Genomic DNA, 17,691 nt, shown 5'->3' on the forward strand with positions numbered 1-17,691 from the left:
TTGAAAGCGTGCGGCGGCTTCGAAAAAACGTTGGAGGGCCTTCGGGCCAAGGTGGAGGACCAGGAAGCGAGGTCTAGGCGCAATAATGTTCGCATTTCAAGCCTGCCGGAATCTACCAACACTGGCAAGATGGAGACTTACATCGAGACGTTACTGAAAGAGATCTTTGGGCCTGAAAAACTGTCATCGGTATTCCTGGTCGAACGGGCGCACCGCTCCCTGGCGCCAGCACCAAAACCGGGTGCTGCCCCGCGCATGATCATTGCCCGCCTGCTCAACTACAGGGACCGGGACACGATCCTCAGACTTGCCAGAGATATGGGCAAAATAGCATACCAAGGAAGTACCCTGGAATTCTACCCAGACCACACCATGGCTGTGCAGATGGCGCGCAAGGAATTCGCCCCGGTGAAAAGAAACTGCGGGATCTTGGACTAGAATACGCCATGCTATATCCGGCGAAACTCAAAATCACGAATGCGGGTAAGCCTGTTCTTCCAACGGTGCAAGCGGCACAGGAGTATATCAAGAGAATGGGGAAGCGGAGGAAAGCGCAGGATCGAGATGAGCCGACCAGTGATATCGACTGAATCATCGTGGGAGTGAAATCAGTGTTGCATTACTGAGCACGACAGGACTAGAGACACCTTGATGCCGCTGCAGAATAGCGCCTGTGTAGACAGACATAACATTCACATGGGGCCTGTGGACTGCACTTAAAATGGACCGCTGCATGGCGGCAGGAACTCACATGAACCATGCACGTGACCCACGCTGGCTATCTGAACACGAGATGGTACCTTACGCAGTGAGTAAACTGATAGTGCATTGCAAGCCAGGGTTGTGGGAGAGGCGATATGGCTGACGTTGAACTATGAGGCAACATACTGAGAAGGGTACTCTGAACTCAGTGGTCATGAGGGCTTACCATGATTGGACCTAGTGTGCAAGGCCGAAAACTTGAACTGTACTCCACGGTCCTACTGGACGTACTAGCAGAGACAGGCTGGCACACGAGAAACATAGCATACTGAACTACTAGATTGCGGCAAGCGCAAACAAAAGAGTTATGTTGCATTGTGATGTTGGTAGATTGTGGAGGGTGGACGGAGGGGATTAAGGGCATTGTTGCGAATTTTTTGACTAGAGCGTATGCGTCTGTCCACGTCCACTATGTGGATGGAGATGTGTGTACCTGGTGACACCCCCAAGAGGGTGCGCCCCAACTCAGGTTCTACTTCTGGCTTAACTGTTATGAAGGGAAGGCTTTGGCACAGTTTGGGCGCTAAAGTGGGTGGGGGGTGGGCATGGGAACTGGGTGTTATTCGAGTTGAATCACTATGTCTGAGAAGCATGGCGACCTCCTTATTTATGAAAAACATTGCGACGGATATTATACTACATTTCAAACTCATACTCTTGCATTGAGAGGTGAGACGAGCTGCAGGCATACCATGCACATGGGCAACTCCTAGCACGAAATGGCGCACGCTGCACTCAATGTCGTGACACGATCTAACACATTGAAACTTATCACATGGAATGTAAGAGGCCTAGGCAACCCTAAAAAAATTCGGCAGATATTTGCATACTTTGATCGACTACACATTGACATAGCCTTCTTGCAGGAAACGCATATAGCGGCTACCAATACATCCAATCTGGGCGCTAGATGGGCGGAGTCAGTCACCGGCTCGAATTACTCATCTTATTCTTGAGGGGTTAGCATTTTAGTACGGAAGGGGGTACACTTTAAGATCTCAAGAACACACAGAGACCCTGAGAGTAGGTGCGTCATTGTGGTGGGTACGGTGAGGCAGCGGCAGGTGGCATTGGTGAACACTTATGGCCCTAACATAGACGATCTAGGGTTCTTCAGGGACGTGTGGAACGCCATAGCAGATCACCAGGTTGAACATATAATATGGGGTGGTGATTTCAACGTAGCGCTGCGGGATGGATTAGACAGGACTCCACACACATTGGAACCGCATGTCAGAGCGAGAGCAATGCTACATGATGCTATGGAAGACTTAAGAATGGCTGATGTGTGGAGGGTTCATCACCCGGGGGAGATAATAGCGACACACATTAACGCAGCACACAACAGCTGGTCCAGACTGGACTATTGGCTAGGCACACAGGATGTGATCTCATGGGTCACTCATATAAAACATCTCCCAAGAACGCTTTCGGATCATAGCCCTGTGCTCATAGAGATGAATATCCCAAACTACGAGCCACCACCATTCACTTGGCGTTTTAATGCTGCGGCATTGCGAGACCCATTGTACGTAGACACCATACATAAGGCAATGGTAGATTACTTTGACCTGAATGGCCCCACGACTGAGGACCCTTGTCTGTTGTGGGAAGCGTTTAAGGCCACGATACGAGGGGTGTGCATAAGTACAACCACGGGCATACTGAAGGACATTAGACAACAGCTACAAACACGTGAGAGCGCGATACACGCTTTGGAACAAAGGTATACACAAACAGGCGACACTAAAGTATTGGGAGAAATACAGACACTACTGGTTGAACATCGCCAGTTCGCAGCTGATGAGCTTAAATATGTGTCCAAACGTAGAACTGCTAGATTGTACGGAGAAGGAGGCAGATCAGGCAGAGCCGTAGCTGACAAAATTTGCTCAGGACATACACCCCAAAATATAACAGCTATACGAACCCGGGCGGGAAATGTCACGAGGGACATTAAGGGGATAACAGGAGAATTCATGGCTTCTTATGGTGCACTTTATGAGGCACGTCCATCGATGCCACAGGAGGACCTACTGTCCTACATGGCAGATGTGGAAATTGCGTGGCTAGCTGATGGTCACAGGGAATACCTAGCTCGCCCTATAACTGTTGAAGAAGTCACGGATACTATTAAACGGCTACCGAATGGCAAGGCACCAGATGGGTTCGTGACGGAATTCTATAAGATGTTCGCAGACTTACTAGCCCCATATTTAATAAGATTGTATGGAGCGGCACATGAGGCACTAACTCTACCAACGTCTATGAGGGAGGCTATGCTTATAGCATTATTGAAGCCGGGTAAAGAAGAGGATAAGTGCGACTCCTATCGCCCCCTCTCACTTATGAACGTTGACACAAAAATCATAGCAAGCCTATTAGCGGACAGACTTAAACCGCTGATGCCCTTGTTGATACGGCCTGACCAGTCCGGCTTCATACCTGACAGATCCACTACGCATAACATGCATACGTTATTTGCATTAGCCCACTACCTGGCGCCAGAAATTAAAGCTGTGGCAGTATTGTTGGATGCGGCTAAAGCGTTCGACACAATAGACTGGCCATTTCTAAACGCTGTTCTGCTGCGTATGGGGTTTCCGCATATATTCATGGGGTGGATCACGATGCTATATACGAACTTAACAGCACGCATTAGGATTAACAAATATGTATCAGAGCCCATTCTGATCTGTCGAGGCACCAGACAGGGGTGCCCACTCTCACTGATGCTTTTTGCTTTAATACTAGAACCTCTGGCTTGCAAAATCCGACAACATCACCACTATTCGGCCATACAACTCCCGACACGCCCCATACACATCTCGCTTTATGCCGATGATATGGTGTTGTATGTAAAAAATCCGGAACAGCACCTTAACCCCTTGTTAAGAGAATATATAAAATTTGGTCAGCACTCGGGATTACAGATAAATTGGGCCAAATTCCTTATATTAGCGCTGACAGATGGTACGCACCCCACAGCCCTGGACTATCCTCTAAAATGGTCAGATGAGCCGACAAAGTATTTGGGAGTGTGGTTCCACAGGGATCCGGAACTGGTCATCCGTACTAATTACGGTAGAGCGATAGCGTCCTTAGAGGAAAAGGTTACAAGATGGAATAAATTGCCACTGTCCCTGGCGGACAGAGTGGCGATAATCAAAATGGTGCTCCTGCCCAAGTTACTCTATTTATTCAATAATATCCCAATAAAGCCACCTGCGGAGGACTTCCGAAACATTAAAAAACTGGTGCTTAATCTGCTCTGAGCGGGAAAGCAGGCCAGGTTGGAATTACACACTATGACACTACCATTTGCTAAGGGGGGTTTCAAAGTTCCAGATTTATATCTGTATTACCTATGCGCTCAGGCGCAATTCGCGCACTACTGGTACCACGAAATACCCTTCCTGACTCATGTGGCGGTGGAGGCAGGTGATGCAGACCCGATCCCACTGGCCAGCATATTACCACACAAACGACTTAAACTACATGACCACGACATTAACCCGGTAAACACTACCACGGAAGCGTGGAGACTGATGGGAAAAGCTGCAGATAGCTTGCCGCTTTATGCACCTGCACTTCCACTAGCGCATCATCCGGCACTCAGTCACGCAGGAACAGGTTGGCATGGATTTACTGAAGTGTGCTGGGATAGACAAGTTGGGCGACCTATACAGGGATGGGGTATTCCAGACACTAGACAAATTGGAGTATATAAGCAATCCGACACTGCTATTTAGTTTTACTTACTACAGGCTGCAAAGGGCGATAAAAGAGCATATCCCAGCTTACCCGGAAGAACCCAAGACCCTGACACCCTTGCAGTTGGTACTCACCAAGCCCACGGCTTCCCACTTGGTATCGAAGTTATACACAAGCATACAACGAGACATAGGGGGGAACACTGAGGGGGTGAGAGACAAATGGAGTGCTACACTAGAGGAGCCACTCACAGATGACGAATGGTTAACTGCTTGCCTGCTCACTGGAATACTAACGCCCAATGGGAACTTGAGGATCATTCACTATAAGTATCTGCATCAAATGTACTACACCCCCCTGAGGCTATACAGATACGGGCTAAGGGATGACTCCAACTGTGTTAGATGTAGACAGGAAAATGCGGACTTCATGCATTTAGCGTGGCACTGTCGCCAGGTGGCAGGTTTCTGGGAGCAGGTGATACAAGCGCTAAACGAAATGCTTGGGACGTCACTGCCATGTAAGGCCAAAGTTTGCTTGTTGGGTATTGTTCCGCAGCTGAGAGCGCAAAGGCGCACATTTTGTGTGGTGGCACTGTTACTGGCCAAAAGGAGGGTGTCTTTGCACTGGAATAGCAAAAGGGGACCGAAGGTTAAACACTGGCTGGAAGATTTAACATATTGCCGGGATACACTGGCCACTTATGAGGAAGAGTTGCCGATCAGGTCACGTCCCAGAGACTACTGGATGTATTTACGTACCTATTTATTAGAACAGGAAACGGCAAGCAATGACGATAACTCATAGCAAGGACTGCAACAGAGTTAATGGAATGGAGTGATAAAATGTCAATTTGTAATGGGGGGGAGGATGCTGTGGCACAGCGATCTTTATTCTCAGAGTTCTTTGTTTTTTACTTGTTTTGCTAATTTACCAGAAAAAGTATAAAAAAAAGTAAGAAACCAAACATGATTGAATGCATATATAGCACTGCTCTATGTTTCCAATGCTATTTCCTACAACGCCGCAGGTCCCATGGATGTCGGCTGATGGGCCGTGTACAACAAGAGATTAATTTGCTGATGTTACAACTGAATAGCCGGCCTGTTGTGGTTGTAGGCGCAAACATGTATATTGTTAATATGAAAAGTGCAATAAACTTCTTACACCAAAAAAAAAAAAAAAATTATCAGAGTCTCGTCGGCATAAGCGAGAAGGGTGAAACCGCAATTTTCCACAATGTACGCAAGTGGTTTTGCCTGTAAATTAAAGAGAGGGGACCCCAGAATGTAGGTGGCACAGATTAGAACATTGCTGATAGGTGTTGACTTGCAAGACACAGTCCCGAAGAAAGGAGCTAAGCCAGGACAGGCGTGTCCTGCACCGCTGTGACCTCTAAACTATGGAGTAGAGTGTTGTGGTTCACCATGTCGGACGCATCACTGGGGTCCAAAAGAATCAGTGTAGAGGTGCCATTTTGGTCTAGTTGTTGCCTTAGATATTCAGTTACTGATAGTATCCCCGACTCTGTACTAAGGCCTGCTCTAAAGCCCTATTGAGATGGTGGAGCAGGCCATTCTGTTCTGTATACATCGTGAGTTGTTTATTCAAGTAGTTTTCTAGGGCTTGATACAGGGAAGGCAAGAGGGATATCAGTCTATAGTTAGACCACTAGAAGGGGCCTAGATTGTTTTTTATAAGTAGGGGCATGAACATTGCATGTTACCATGTACTTGGAACAATACATTCCAAAAGTGAGGCCTTTAGAAGCAAGCTGTATACGAAAATCCACCAAAGAAAGGTTAAAGATTGGCAAACATTGCAAGGGTCAAGAGGTGAACCAGACTTAATGGAAGTGAGGAGGGATTTGAAAGTCGGGGGTCAAGGAACAAAAAGTTGCTCAATGAGCAAGTTCTGGCAGAATGACCCTGTTGAAAGTTGTGCTCTAAAATGGGGGAGGGGTAGCAAGAGTGTCTGCAGTTCTAGTCAGATGTAGGGGAAAAAAGTAGCTTGACAGTCTGCAACTTTTTTTCGAGAATAAAGTGGCTAATTCATCACACTCGGATTGTGAGAGAGGGGCGACTGGAAGTGTGTTTGCAGGGCCAGATAGTTTTTAACGACTTGAAAGAGCGTTTTCGGACAGTTCTGGCTCATGTTGTTTCAATCAGAGAAAAAGAAGGCTCGCGATGTCTGGCAGCTTTTCTGGTAAGCTTTTAGGGCCACCTAATACCTTGCTTTGTCTTCTGTGCTATAGGATTTTCGCCAAGTTCTCTCAAAGGATGTGCAATCTTTAATTTGCATAGCGTGTCATTGAACCAGGGGCCCGGTGCATGCTTTTTGGTCATTACCGAGATTAAAGAGTTAAGTGTAGATCGAATCCAACTATCAATGACGGGAGTGTCAGAACACTTTGAGTCATACAGCGTCGGACAACGGGACTCTAGAAAAGAGTTTAGGGCAGAAACATTGTGCTTCGACCAGTTACTGCCAGAAGAGGTGGACTTGTATGGCCCTGTCCAAGAAGCACATAAAATGATGAGAAAGAAGGGAACTGCGAAATGGTTGGACCAGGCCAGAAGCAAGGCCTGATCTGCTTGCAGGTTCATCTCATTTGACAAAATAGGGTCAAGCAAGTAGGTAGGAACCTATTAAGCTAGACATCCAGGGGCGTAAGGTCTTCAATAAGAGAGGAAGCAGTTTTGCATGACTAACTGTTGAGATGGATATTAAAATCCCAGAGAATTGTAAAGTTAGCATACTTTATGATGTAAGGGGAAAGGGCCTATGTTAAACTGGAGCTTCAGTTGGTCGCCGGACCAGGGGGAGATATATCAGAGCACCTAGCATGGTGAAATTGTTAGAAAGAGTGAGGAAAAACAATAGAGCTTTGCATTCTAGGATGGTATGTTTTCTATACTGCAGACATTCTGTGCTTTGAAAATGAGTGCAATGACTCCCCCTTTCTTGTTCATGCAATCATCTCTGAGGATGCGATAGTCTGAAGGCAGAGCGGATACAATGTCTGGTGCTGAAGCCTCATTCAACCACGTTTCTGTCAGAAACACAGCAAAAGTTCAGACTGGCGTTTCCCTAATGAACGACAGCTGATATTAAAAATCTTAAAATAGGTGTGGTTAGGTGATTGCAGGGCATCATTTCTGGAAGGTGAGCAGTGGCATATAGTGCAGGCTAGACGTGTTGTGCAATTATTGGTGTTCACAAAATTACAGCGTGGGTATTTTAAAACATCTGTGTCTGGGTTCCAGGAGGATAGACCAGCTCCTGGTGTAGCGAACGGAAAGCAAGCAGCTGTAAAGAAGAGTAGGTCATCCCACCTGACATCAACTAACCAGTGTTCCTGGCCAATGGTCCTGGTTGGGCGCAGACAGGAGCAAATGGGCCGGCCTTAGGCCCGCCTTTGGTTCACCTGCTGCGCGTCGGCTGTGCATCCACGTTGTCATGCTGCTGGAATAGGGAAGCCGGGATAAAGCCGAGAGTGCTGACCTTAAATGGTGGAGCGCCAAGTAAAACACCCAGGTAGTGAAGTAGTCCTAATTCCGAAGTGACTAACACATCCTTTAATAATTCACACAAGAGGGGCTAAGAGGAGATGTAAGGACCTACATGGGCAACTTCCCTACTCATAACAACTATCACAAAAAGAGCCCAGAGAGGACAGGTCACGTAAATGAGCAAACCCTGCATTGTGGAAAGAGAATAAGGCCTTTTCAAGACTCCAATGATTGACCCAAGGCTGATGGTCCGGATGGTGCTGGTGGTTACGGGTATCCTCCAGGCACAGTGACTGCCAGGTCCGCCAAACGGGCTCAGTGAGGGGCGGACAGTGGCCGTCATGTGCAACATTGCCCACCGTCTCGAGCGGAGGAGTCCAATGGCAGTAAAGGTTTGTGTAGGGTTGTAAACGAGCTGTCCCACGGAGGGGGATCAGACCTGATGCAGCTGAGGTCAAGCGGGCTGAAGCTCAACTAAGCAGCTTCTGGTAGCGCGCTCGCTGGACCTGCAGGGCTCAGGGATTGGTCTATGGAGTGAAAGACTTCCCTTGAAATCTCTCCCTGGTTGCCAGACCGACGGGACCATGTGGCATGAAGGGGGCAGAAGCAGAGTATTGCAGTGGTCTGGGCTGGCGCCCGAGAAACTAATAGATGCGCCGGAGCGCCATCTAGCTGGCAAGTTCCGAGAAGGGTGCCGCTTGTTAAATGTGGGCTTTGGGCAGCATGCACGCCCCAGTAGTCATGCCAAGGAAAAGACGTGTGGGTGACTTACTGCTCGAATGTAGCGTGTAGTCCACAGTTGTATGTCCTTGCGACAGGGACGGAGATATCCTTGATGGTGCGCTATATAGTGCCGGGACTGTAGCTGCCAGGAGGAAGCATAGAGGATGAGGGGACTTCCTGGTGAGTGCGCTGGGACATGTAGTCCGAGACACTGTTTCCTGGACGAACTACCAGGAAAGAAAGGAGTTCTAGTCAGGGTGCCGTCCGGTGACCTCTGCCACACGGACTGAATACCGAAGGAAGAAGCACTTAGCCGTGCTGTGAGAGAGCAACAAGGGGTGTGCTCTGCAGCATATAAAAAAGGGGGGCACATAAAAAAGGAACGTGTCTAAGAGCTGACATCAAACCTTAAGGCGTAACTGGATGAAATGACAAGAGTGAATACAAAGAGGCGTGTCACTAAGCTAGAATCACTCAGTCTGAATGAGCTGGCTGATGGAATGAGAGGGAACAGGAGGGGACGTGTCACTCTGCTAACTCCATTGAGTCTAAGGTGACAACACTGCAAGGATGAGTGTGAGTGTGCCAATAGTCTCACTAGTGCTAGGGATGACGGGTGTGAGCCTGAGGGGACAGGAAACTGAAACGCTGTGCTAACAGTGTGGTTATTGTACTCTGGGGCTCAGGTGAGCGCCAACCAAGGAATATCGTTATTGAGTCCCTCACTGGATCTCTTCAATCTGAACACCCATCGCTGCTCAATCCGCAGAAGTTTCGTAGTGAGACCTGGTGATGTCGCACTAAGGTTGTGTTTTTAAGAACTGTCCAGGTTAGTGTGTCTCCATAGACCAATCCCTGAGCCCTGAGGGTCCAGCGAGCGCACTACATTACCCACCCAGAAGCTACTTAGTTGAAGTAAGCCCACTTGACCTCAGCTCTCATCCCCTCCAAGGAACAGCCCGTTTACAACCCTTCACTGCCATTACACACCTCCGCTTGAGACGGTGGGCATTGTCGCATAGGACGGCCACTGTCCACCCGTTACACAGCCAGCTTTGCAGACCTGGCGGCCACTGTGCCTGGAAGCTACTCTTACCCACAACCAACCGGACCATCAGCCTTGGGTCAATCATTGGAGGCTTCAACCACCCCTATGCTATTTCCACGATACAGGGTTTGCTTATTTACGTGAACCAACTTCTCTGGGTTCAACTCACGTGAAGTGACCGCCCTGGTCTTTTTCACCTACGTGAACTGACCTCTTAGGGTGAACTGTTTTTTTTTTTTAACACTCTCCACAGCATACTTTATTTGTGCGGTTCAGTTTTGCACATAATTTCTTCTGCAAACATAGCTCTTTTTGATTGCTCTTCCTCTTGTGGGCATGCAAATCTGACCTTGAACTAGCCTCTTGATCTTTTCTTCACATTAACGCCACCACCTTTTCCTATTAGGTTGGATTGGCGTATGTACCTTTGGTTAATAGGCCAGGACAGATGTAGCAAATTCCTTAACCTCTGTGGCTGAGTCTCACATCCCATTATCATATATAATGTGGATACATTGGTTTCACTACGTTCAGTGTCTTGAATATTGTGACTAAATGTTGTGTTGTGGATCAACTATTTGATTCATGTTCTTTTTGGTCATTGTACATAGTGCACAACGTTGCCTATTTGTTTTATCACATGTTTCAACAGTGAACCTACTGAACTACAGGACCACTGGTTATGTGTATTACACCATCGTTATTTTGCACACTTTTCCTTAGGTGCATGTATTTCACTTGCTGCAGTAGCTGTATGTCGATCCTGATGAAGGCCACAACACTTTGTTACAGCAACCTAGGATGCTTGTTTCCAGTCCAGGGAGGACCTGGCATGGCAGTTCGGGCTGACTGTTCCCATTGGGCGCAGGATCAAGACTGAATTTGCATATGGCTGGGTCCAAACTGGAATGGCATGGTGAGCAAAAAAACGATGGATTTAGGCCCAGATCTCTGTACTGGGGTGAATGTAGAACATTGTTCTGCATTCTGTCCATCAATTGTTCTTTTTGCATTGGCCATAACACTTTGACAGATCCAAAATCCGAAACATGTTCATCATACACTAATACAGTGGTCTCTAATGACCCCAGATCTATCACTAGCTATTTGTTTTTAATCCTGTCACAAGGTAGCTGAATAAAGCTTGCCACATAGCTAACCTTGTATCCAGTTTTAACCACTTTCACCTTAGCACTGCACTTCACATTAAGCACACCAACCTCACATAGCGTTTTAGACTAAAACTCCTTCCCAAAATAAAAGATCCCTGTGCTCCTCCCTCACGGCAAGGGGGTTGTCGCCCACGTAGAGACCAGGTTCTTTACACGAGGAGGCACCCCTATGATGAAGCATGACACCTCTGGTGTGTGAGGGGAACCGCCCTTAAAAGGGATCCCCCTCTATCACATGGTTGACTAAGTCCACTTGCACCTCTGACTTCTGCCCTGGACCCGTGGACTCTTTTTGTGATTGTTAACACATTCTTTACAAAACAAACAGCAGAGCAAAGCAAAGTTGCGAAGGACCGAAGGGCTGTGTCTTTAAGAACAAAGAAGCAGATATTTGGTGCAAACTAAATGTAAGTACAAGCCCACCCACCAACACAATCCCAGTAGAGCTAAAATTAGTATGAATCTTGAGGACATAGGTCCTAATTTCACAACATATTCACCCTCTCCAGATTTTATTTTCCCATACATCGTAGAATATGTGAAGCATAATGTAAGCAGGAAAAGAGTACCAACACCAGTCAAAACTGAAAAGGTGCAAGGGTGTCACATGAGTTTAGAATAGTATAAAGGTACAAATATATGGTTTCAGGTGAATCATTTTTATGTTTTGCAGAATAGAACTCTTTGAGACTCACACTGCAATTCATATCCTAATGTGGCTGATGGGAGTGAAATGTAAATACTAGCAATCAGATTTTCCAGTCTTGTTTGCCCCATTGAAGCACCCAGCACTGCTCAAACATGTACACCGTAATTACCTGTAGTCTGTTTTATTTCTATAGTGCCGCAGTGCCAGAAACCAAGCTTCTAGGCACCAAATTGATTCTAGGGCACCAGGGAGACATGCAACTCACTACCCTGCATATGTCTGACAACAAAACATTTCCAATAAAAAGCCAACTATGTGATTTTTAAATTGTGAAATCTAGTTTAAGTTTAAATTGCTATATAACTCAAAACATTGAATAGTCCATCTTACAACTGATTGCTTCAAGATGTGCGTCCTAAGCAACTACAAAGCATGGGAAACAGAGATGGACATTCACCTTATGAGAGTCATTATATCTATGCGATACAAAAGAGCATGTGTGATACCTAAAGCACAAAAGGTACAATACGCAATAAATTTCGGGTTAGGAAAGAAGGATGACAAGAATATACTGAATAATGTGTAAAGGGCAAATCACATTTAAAATCAAATCTTTAAGGGATGCGCTATCGACGCCGACAAGACAGAAGTACTCATCTTTGGGAAAGGCGAGATCACACACTGGAACCTGAATGGTGGCCTCTGGAGCTGGGCCATACCCCGGAACCCACCGAACATGCCAGCAACCTCTGCATCATCCTTGACAACCAGCTATGTATGAAGCAGCACGTCAGCACTGTCTCCACCACCTGCTTGCTCACGTTCCGGATGCTCAGGATGGTTTTCAGATACCTCCCAACCAACACCAGGTGAACTGTCACGTAGGCTCTGCAGCATACTCTACTACGGCTACTCCGTCTACTTAGGAATAACTGTTCACCTCATGAGGAAACTCCAGACGATCCAGAACACAGCGGCCAGGCTCATCCTGGACCTCCCCAGACGTACACACATAACCCCTCACTTTAAGAAACTCCACTGGCTAATAGTCATTAATAGATGCCAGTACAAGCTACTCACCCACACATACAAGGCATTACACAACAATGGACCTGCTTACCTGAACCAACACGAGACCTTTCACCAGCCCACTAAGAAACTCCGATCCGGATTGGTCGACCAAGTTGCCACCAGTCGCATCCACTGGACCAACAGCGGAGGCTGCTCTTTCTCCCATTTGGTGACCAAGACCTGGAACAACCTACCCCTGCACCTCAGAGCCTCGCCATCGCTCCAGCAGTTCAGACAGGACCTCAGAACTTGGATGCTCAACCAATAGGAAAACTATCAACATCATCCGATAGCGCCTCGAGACCCTCACGAGTGATGCAGCCGTGCTTTAACATCCTGGCTGATTGATTAATACTCAAAAGGTGAAAAAAAATGTTATCCCCTCTAAAAAGGCAGGCACGACAAGCATATTATAGTTTGGGATATTAATAGTCTTCAGCTGTGCTACAAGCGTACTCTTCTTTCATGTATGAAACCAAAAAGTTTATTTGCACAATTTACATGAAAAAAAACTAAAATATTTAATATTCATTTTTCCTTTACTTCCGACAACACACATGGTAAATGATAATACACAGATTCATTATTTCAGATGCCACCCTTGAGGCAATCAGTGCTTTAACAGGCAATCAAATGACAATTTAGAAAAGATAATGGATAGGTCATCAAAACAAGCTCTTAAAATGTTCTGTCATTGTTTGCAAGCATGACAGGAAAAAGATCTGGGTGAAAGCAATATAGCATAGGGTACAGCACATGAAAAAAGTGTCAGATATACTTGTCACATACCTCGAGATTCAGTGTAAACAACTGAGGCTGGAACAGAATCTGGAAAGAACCTGAGCTGATATGACATAGCATCATTGAAAACAAGACCAACAAATTTTCCTTGATTGGAAATGCTGGCCTCCCGCATATCTTCTTCACTGGCAAATTCTTCTATGAATATGTCTGCAAAAAGAAGACTGTGATGGAAATACATTCAACAAACTAATTGACTGTAATGTTTTGACATATAGCAGGCCTTAGACATACCCAGGAGAGCATGGATGGCTTTCATCTATGTTGATGGACAGCCACATGTATCACAACAACATCTCTTTATCTGGGTAATCAAGCTAACTTTGCTAAACAAAATAGTTACAAAAGGTACATGACTTTCAACAGACTGACAGGAATGGATGAATGAAGGCAGACTCAAGACTGTACGCATATCTAAACTGTAAATATATCTAGACTACTCAACCCCGCAGACTATGATCAGGCTGTCAAAGTATGAAGTTTCTATTCTGAAGCAATATTGATGCTGAAAGAATGTTTGGGGTTGCTCGTTGTCAAGTGACATTACTGGAGTTTGCTCTTCAGACTGACAATATAAGTAACTACAGTAGGGTGGTTTCTCAGCTTTAGATTCAATGTTTTATCCAGACCGAAACTTCATCAACTGCACTCAATGAAATCTAAAATCCTTCAAATGTATTTGTTCCAGGAAATATTTAAAGACAACAAAAATGAAAAACACATTCTGCTTCATTCAGAAAGTGAGAGAATGCCTGGTGAAATCAGCTCAGCACCTACAGTGTACATGTGGGAGGTGTGATACAACTTCCAAAGGGCAACCACAATTGATGGGCTAAGGAAAACAGTTTTGCAAATCAGGGAAGCTAAGAGCAATGAAAGAAAAATACCTCATTCATGAGTACAACTCCATTCTGGATCGTATTAACAAAGGGTCAATCCCATGACTTGGCATGCATCTATTAATACCATCATTAACAAGTTGTTGCTTGCATAAAAAGGACACTATGATTTTCCTGCTGGGTGACAATTGGTCACAACGTACATATGGTCCTTTCTACGAAAGTAAGACATTGATTTTATATATATATAAATTCACTGAAAAAACAGGTTTTAAGGGTGTTATAGTTAGTTGGACATTTCACTCGTACAAAACCATTGAAATTCCCCCGTTAAAGTTAGTTGTACTAACTATAACTCGCGCGCCCGCAATCCACTGCTGATGATATAATATATTACATCATTCATGACACGGTCAGTGACATCACTGATGACATCTCAAATGACATCACTGATAACATCATCCAGTGAATGTGGTTTGGTTCGATATTTAAATAAGTATTATACATAATGCATGAATAGTAAAAGCATGTTTTTTTTATGTTTGGATAAGGTAAGTATGGGTATAGGGCTATATGTTTTGGTGTACTGAGGTATATGTTTTGGGGTGTTTGGGTATTTTAAGGGTTCAGATATAGTTATGGGGTACAGGGGTAGTTTTAGGGTTTAGGGCTAGGTTTTGGGGTATAGGGGGATTTTTAGGGTTCAGGGGTAGGTTTGGGTTTTGGGGTACAGAGGTATTTTAAGGGTTCAGGGCTAGGTTTGGATTTTGAGGTACAGGGGTATTTTAGGTTTCAGGAGTAGGTTGGGGTACAGTGGTATTTTTAGGGTTATGTGGTAGGTTTGGGTTATGGGGTACAGGGTTATTTTTAGGGTTCTGGGGTAGGTTTGGGGTTCGGGGTACAGAGGTATTTTAAGGGTTCAGGGCTAGGTTTGGGTTTTGGGGTACAGGGGTATTTTAGGGTTCAGGAGTAGGTTTGGGTTTTGGGGTACAGTGGTATTTTTAGGGTTCAGGTTTGGGTTTTGGGGTACAGAGGTATTTTAAGGGTTCAGGGCTAGGTTTGGGGTACAGGGGTATTTTAGGGTTCAGGAGTAGGTTTGGGTTTTGGGGTACAGTGGTATTTTTAGGGTTCAGGGCTAGGTTTGGGTTTTGGGGTGCAGGGGTATTTTTAGGGTAAAAGGGTAGGTTTGGGTTTTGGGGTACATGGTTATTTTTTGGATTCAGGGGTATATATCCATACTAATAATATAAAGAGAGAGCCCAAACCTTTGACACGGGTAATCTCAGGAACCACAGCACCAATCACAACACCCAATACAGCGTTGGAAAGGGCAGTTGCAGCAAAAGGACATAGGCTATGCAAACGCCCACAATATACATTTAAAAGGTAAAAGAACCGTGCCAGCAAAGTAGTCCCTTGTGGGCGTGTCTGCGTTGTGGTGTGGGCGTGTGGTATGTTCCGCCCTTCAAGCCATGTCTCATATCGTGTGTTAATCCCACCCTGCTCCCTTTAAATATCCCTGCACCTCATAATCATAACCCACCCTTACTCCCTAAAATACCCCAACACCCTTAAACACTTACCCATCTTAACCCTATAAATATACCCTGTACCCCAAATCCCAAACCTATCCCTAAACCCTAAAAATACCCCTGTACCCCAAACCTAGCCCTGAACCCTTAAAATACCTCTGTACCCCAAAACCCAAACCCACCCCTGAACCCAAAAAATAACCCTGTACCCCAAAACCCAAACCTAGCCCTGAACCCTAAAAATACCCCTGTACCCCAAAACCCAAACCCACCCCTGAACCCTAAAAATACCCCTGTACCCCAAACCTACTCCTGAACCCTAAAAATACCACTGTACCCCAAAGCCCAAACCTACTCCTGAACCCTAAAATACCACTGTACCCCAAAACCCAAACCTAGCCCCAAACCCTTAAAATACCTCTGTACCCCCAAACCTACCCCTGAACCCTAAAAATACCCCTGTACCCCTGTACCCCAAAACCCAAACCTACCCCTGAACCCTAAAAATAACCCTGTACCCAAAAACCCAAACCTACCCCTGAACCCCAACACCCAAACCTACCCCTGAACCCTAAAAATACCCCTGTACCCCAACACCCAAATCTACCCCTGAACCCTAAAAATAACCCTGTACCCCAAAACCCAAACCTAGCCCTGAACCCTAAAATACCCCTGTACCCCAAAACCCAAACCTAGCCCTGAACCCTAAAATACCCCTGTACCCCAAAACCTAAACCTAGCCCTGAACCCTAAATATACCCCTGTACCCCAGAACCCAAACCTACCCCTGAACCCTAAAAATACCCCTATACCCCAAAACCCAAACCTAGCCCTAATCCCTAAAACTACCCCTATACCCCAAAACCCAAACCTAGCCCTAATCCCTAAAACTACCCCTGTACCCCATAACCCAAAACTATATCTGAACCCTTAAAATACCCAAACACCCCAAAACATATACCTACGTTTCCCAAAACATATACCCCTATACCCATATTTACCTTATCCAAACATAAAAAAACATGCTTTTACCATTCATGCATTTACAACGAATTTCGTTGTAAATGTATGTGTGGTAAAAGCATATAAAATGTAATGCCATGCGTTATAATGGCATTGCGGAGTCATGGTACTTTTGTAATGAAAGTATGCGGAGTGATGGTATGCGGAAAGAAAGTTGCGGAATAATGGGTGTTTACCCTCCCCCGCTAAGTACATTGGTGGCACGGCGGCCCACATCTCCAGCAAAATACTCATATTTTTTCACCACCCATTTGAAAAATGCACAGGTCTCGCTCATTGATCGCCAGCACAGACATACACTTTTAGACACACCTCCCGCCACAAGTTCTAAAATTGCGAACTTTAGAGCTGGGGAGCTAGGTTCGAATCTCGGCATCAGCTCAACATCCTGCGATTCCAGGCAAATCGCTTTGTCTCCCCGTGCCTTCCACAAATGAATGTGTTCTGCTGTAATGTAAATTGTGCTCATGCCATGTTGTCGAGTTCGCGCTATATAATATTGCAAGGAAAAATAAAGTAGGGAAACTCGAGTTCACACACTACTGAACGCTGTGTAAATAGTTGATTTAGTAGGTATATGAGGTTAAGATTGTATGTGGAAACAGTTGTTTGGGTTAGTGAATCTCTATATGGGTGTGGTGATGAGTAAATATGTTTCTCAATGGTACATGTCCAACAAACTAGAAATATAAAAGTCAGTGTATGTGACAGTTGTTGTGTAAACATAAGACTCAGTGATTGTATGAGTGACATACGGATAACTGTATACTTGTAATAGTGATTTTATAACACACTAAGTATGAGTTACTGTCTATATGAATAAATAAAGTGGTGTTTGTTTAAGT

At 45.5% G+C, this 17,691-nt stretch overlaps 1 protein-coding gene across 2 annotated transcripts in view; it reads right to left on the reverse strand.

Annotated features, from left to right (window-relative positions):
* The window catches only part of ABCA5 (ATP binding cassette subfamily A member 5), a 1,411,043-nt gene that overhangs the window by 1,169,316 nt on the left and 224,036 nt on the right, over positions 1-17,691 (reverse strand). For both annotated transcript variants that reach the window (XM_086930971.1, XM_086930972.1), the window contains exon 4: positions 13,441-13,602. In XM_086930971.1, coding sequence (XP_086787097.1) covers positions 13,441-13,602 — 162 coding nt within the window. The remainder of the gene's footprint in view (positions 1-13,440; positions 13,603-17,691) is intronic.

This window comes from Lissotriton vulgaris, chromosome 7 (genome assembly GCF_964263255.1).
Source record: "Lissotriton vulgaris chromosome 7, aLisVul1.2, whole genome shotgun sequence".
Taxonomy (NCBI): domain Eukaryota; kingdom Metazoa; phylum Chordata; class Amphibia; order Caudata; family Salamandridae; genus Lissotriton; species Lissotriton vulgaris.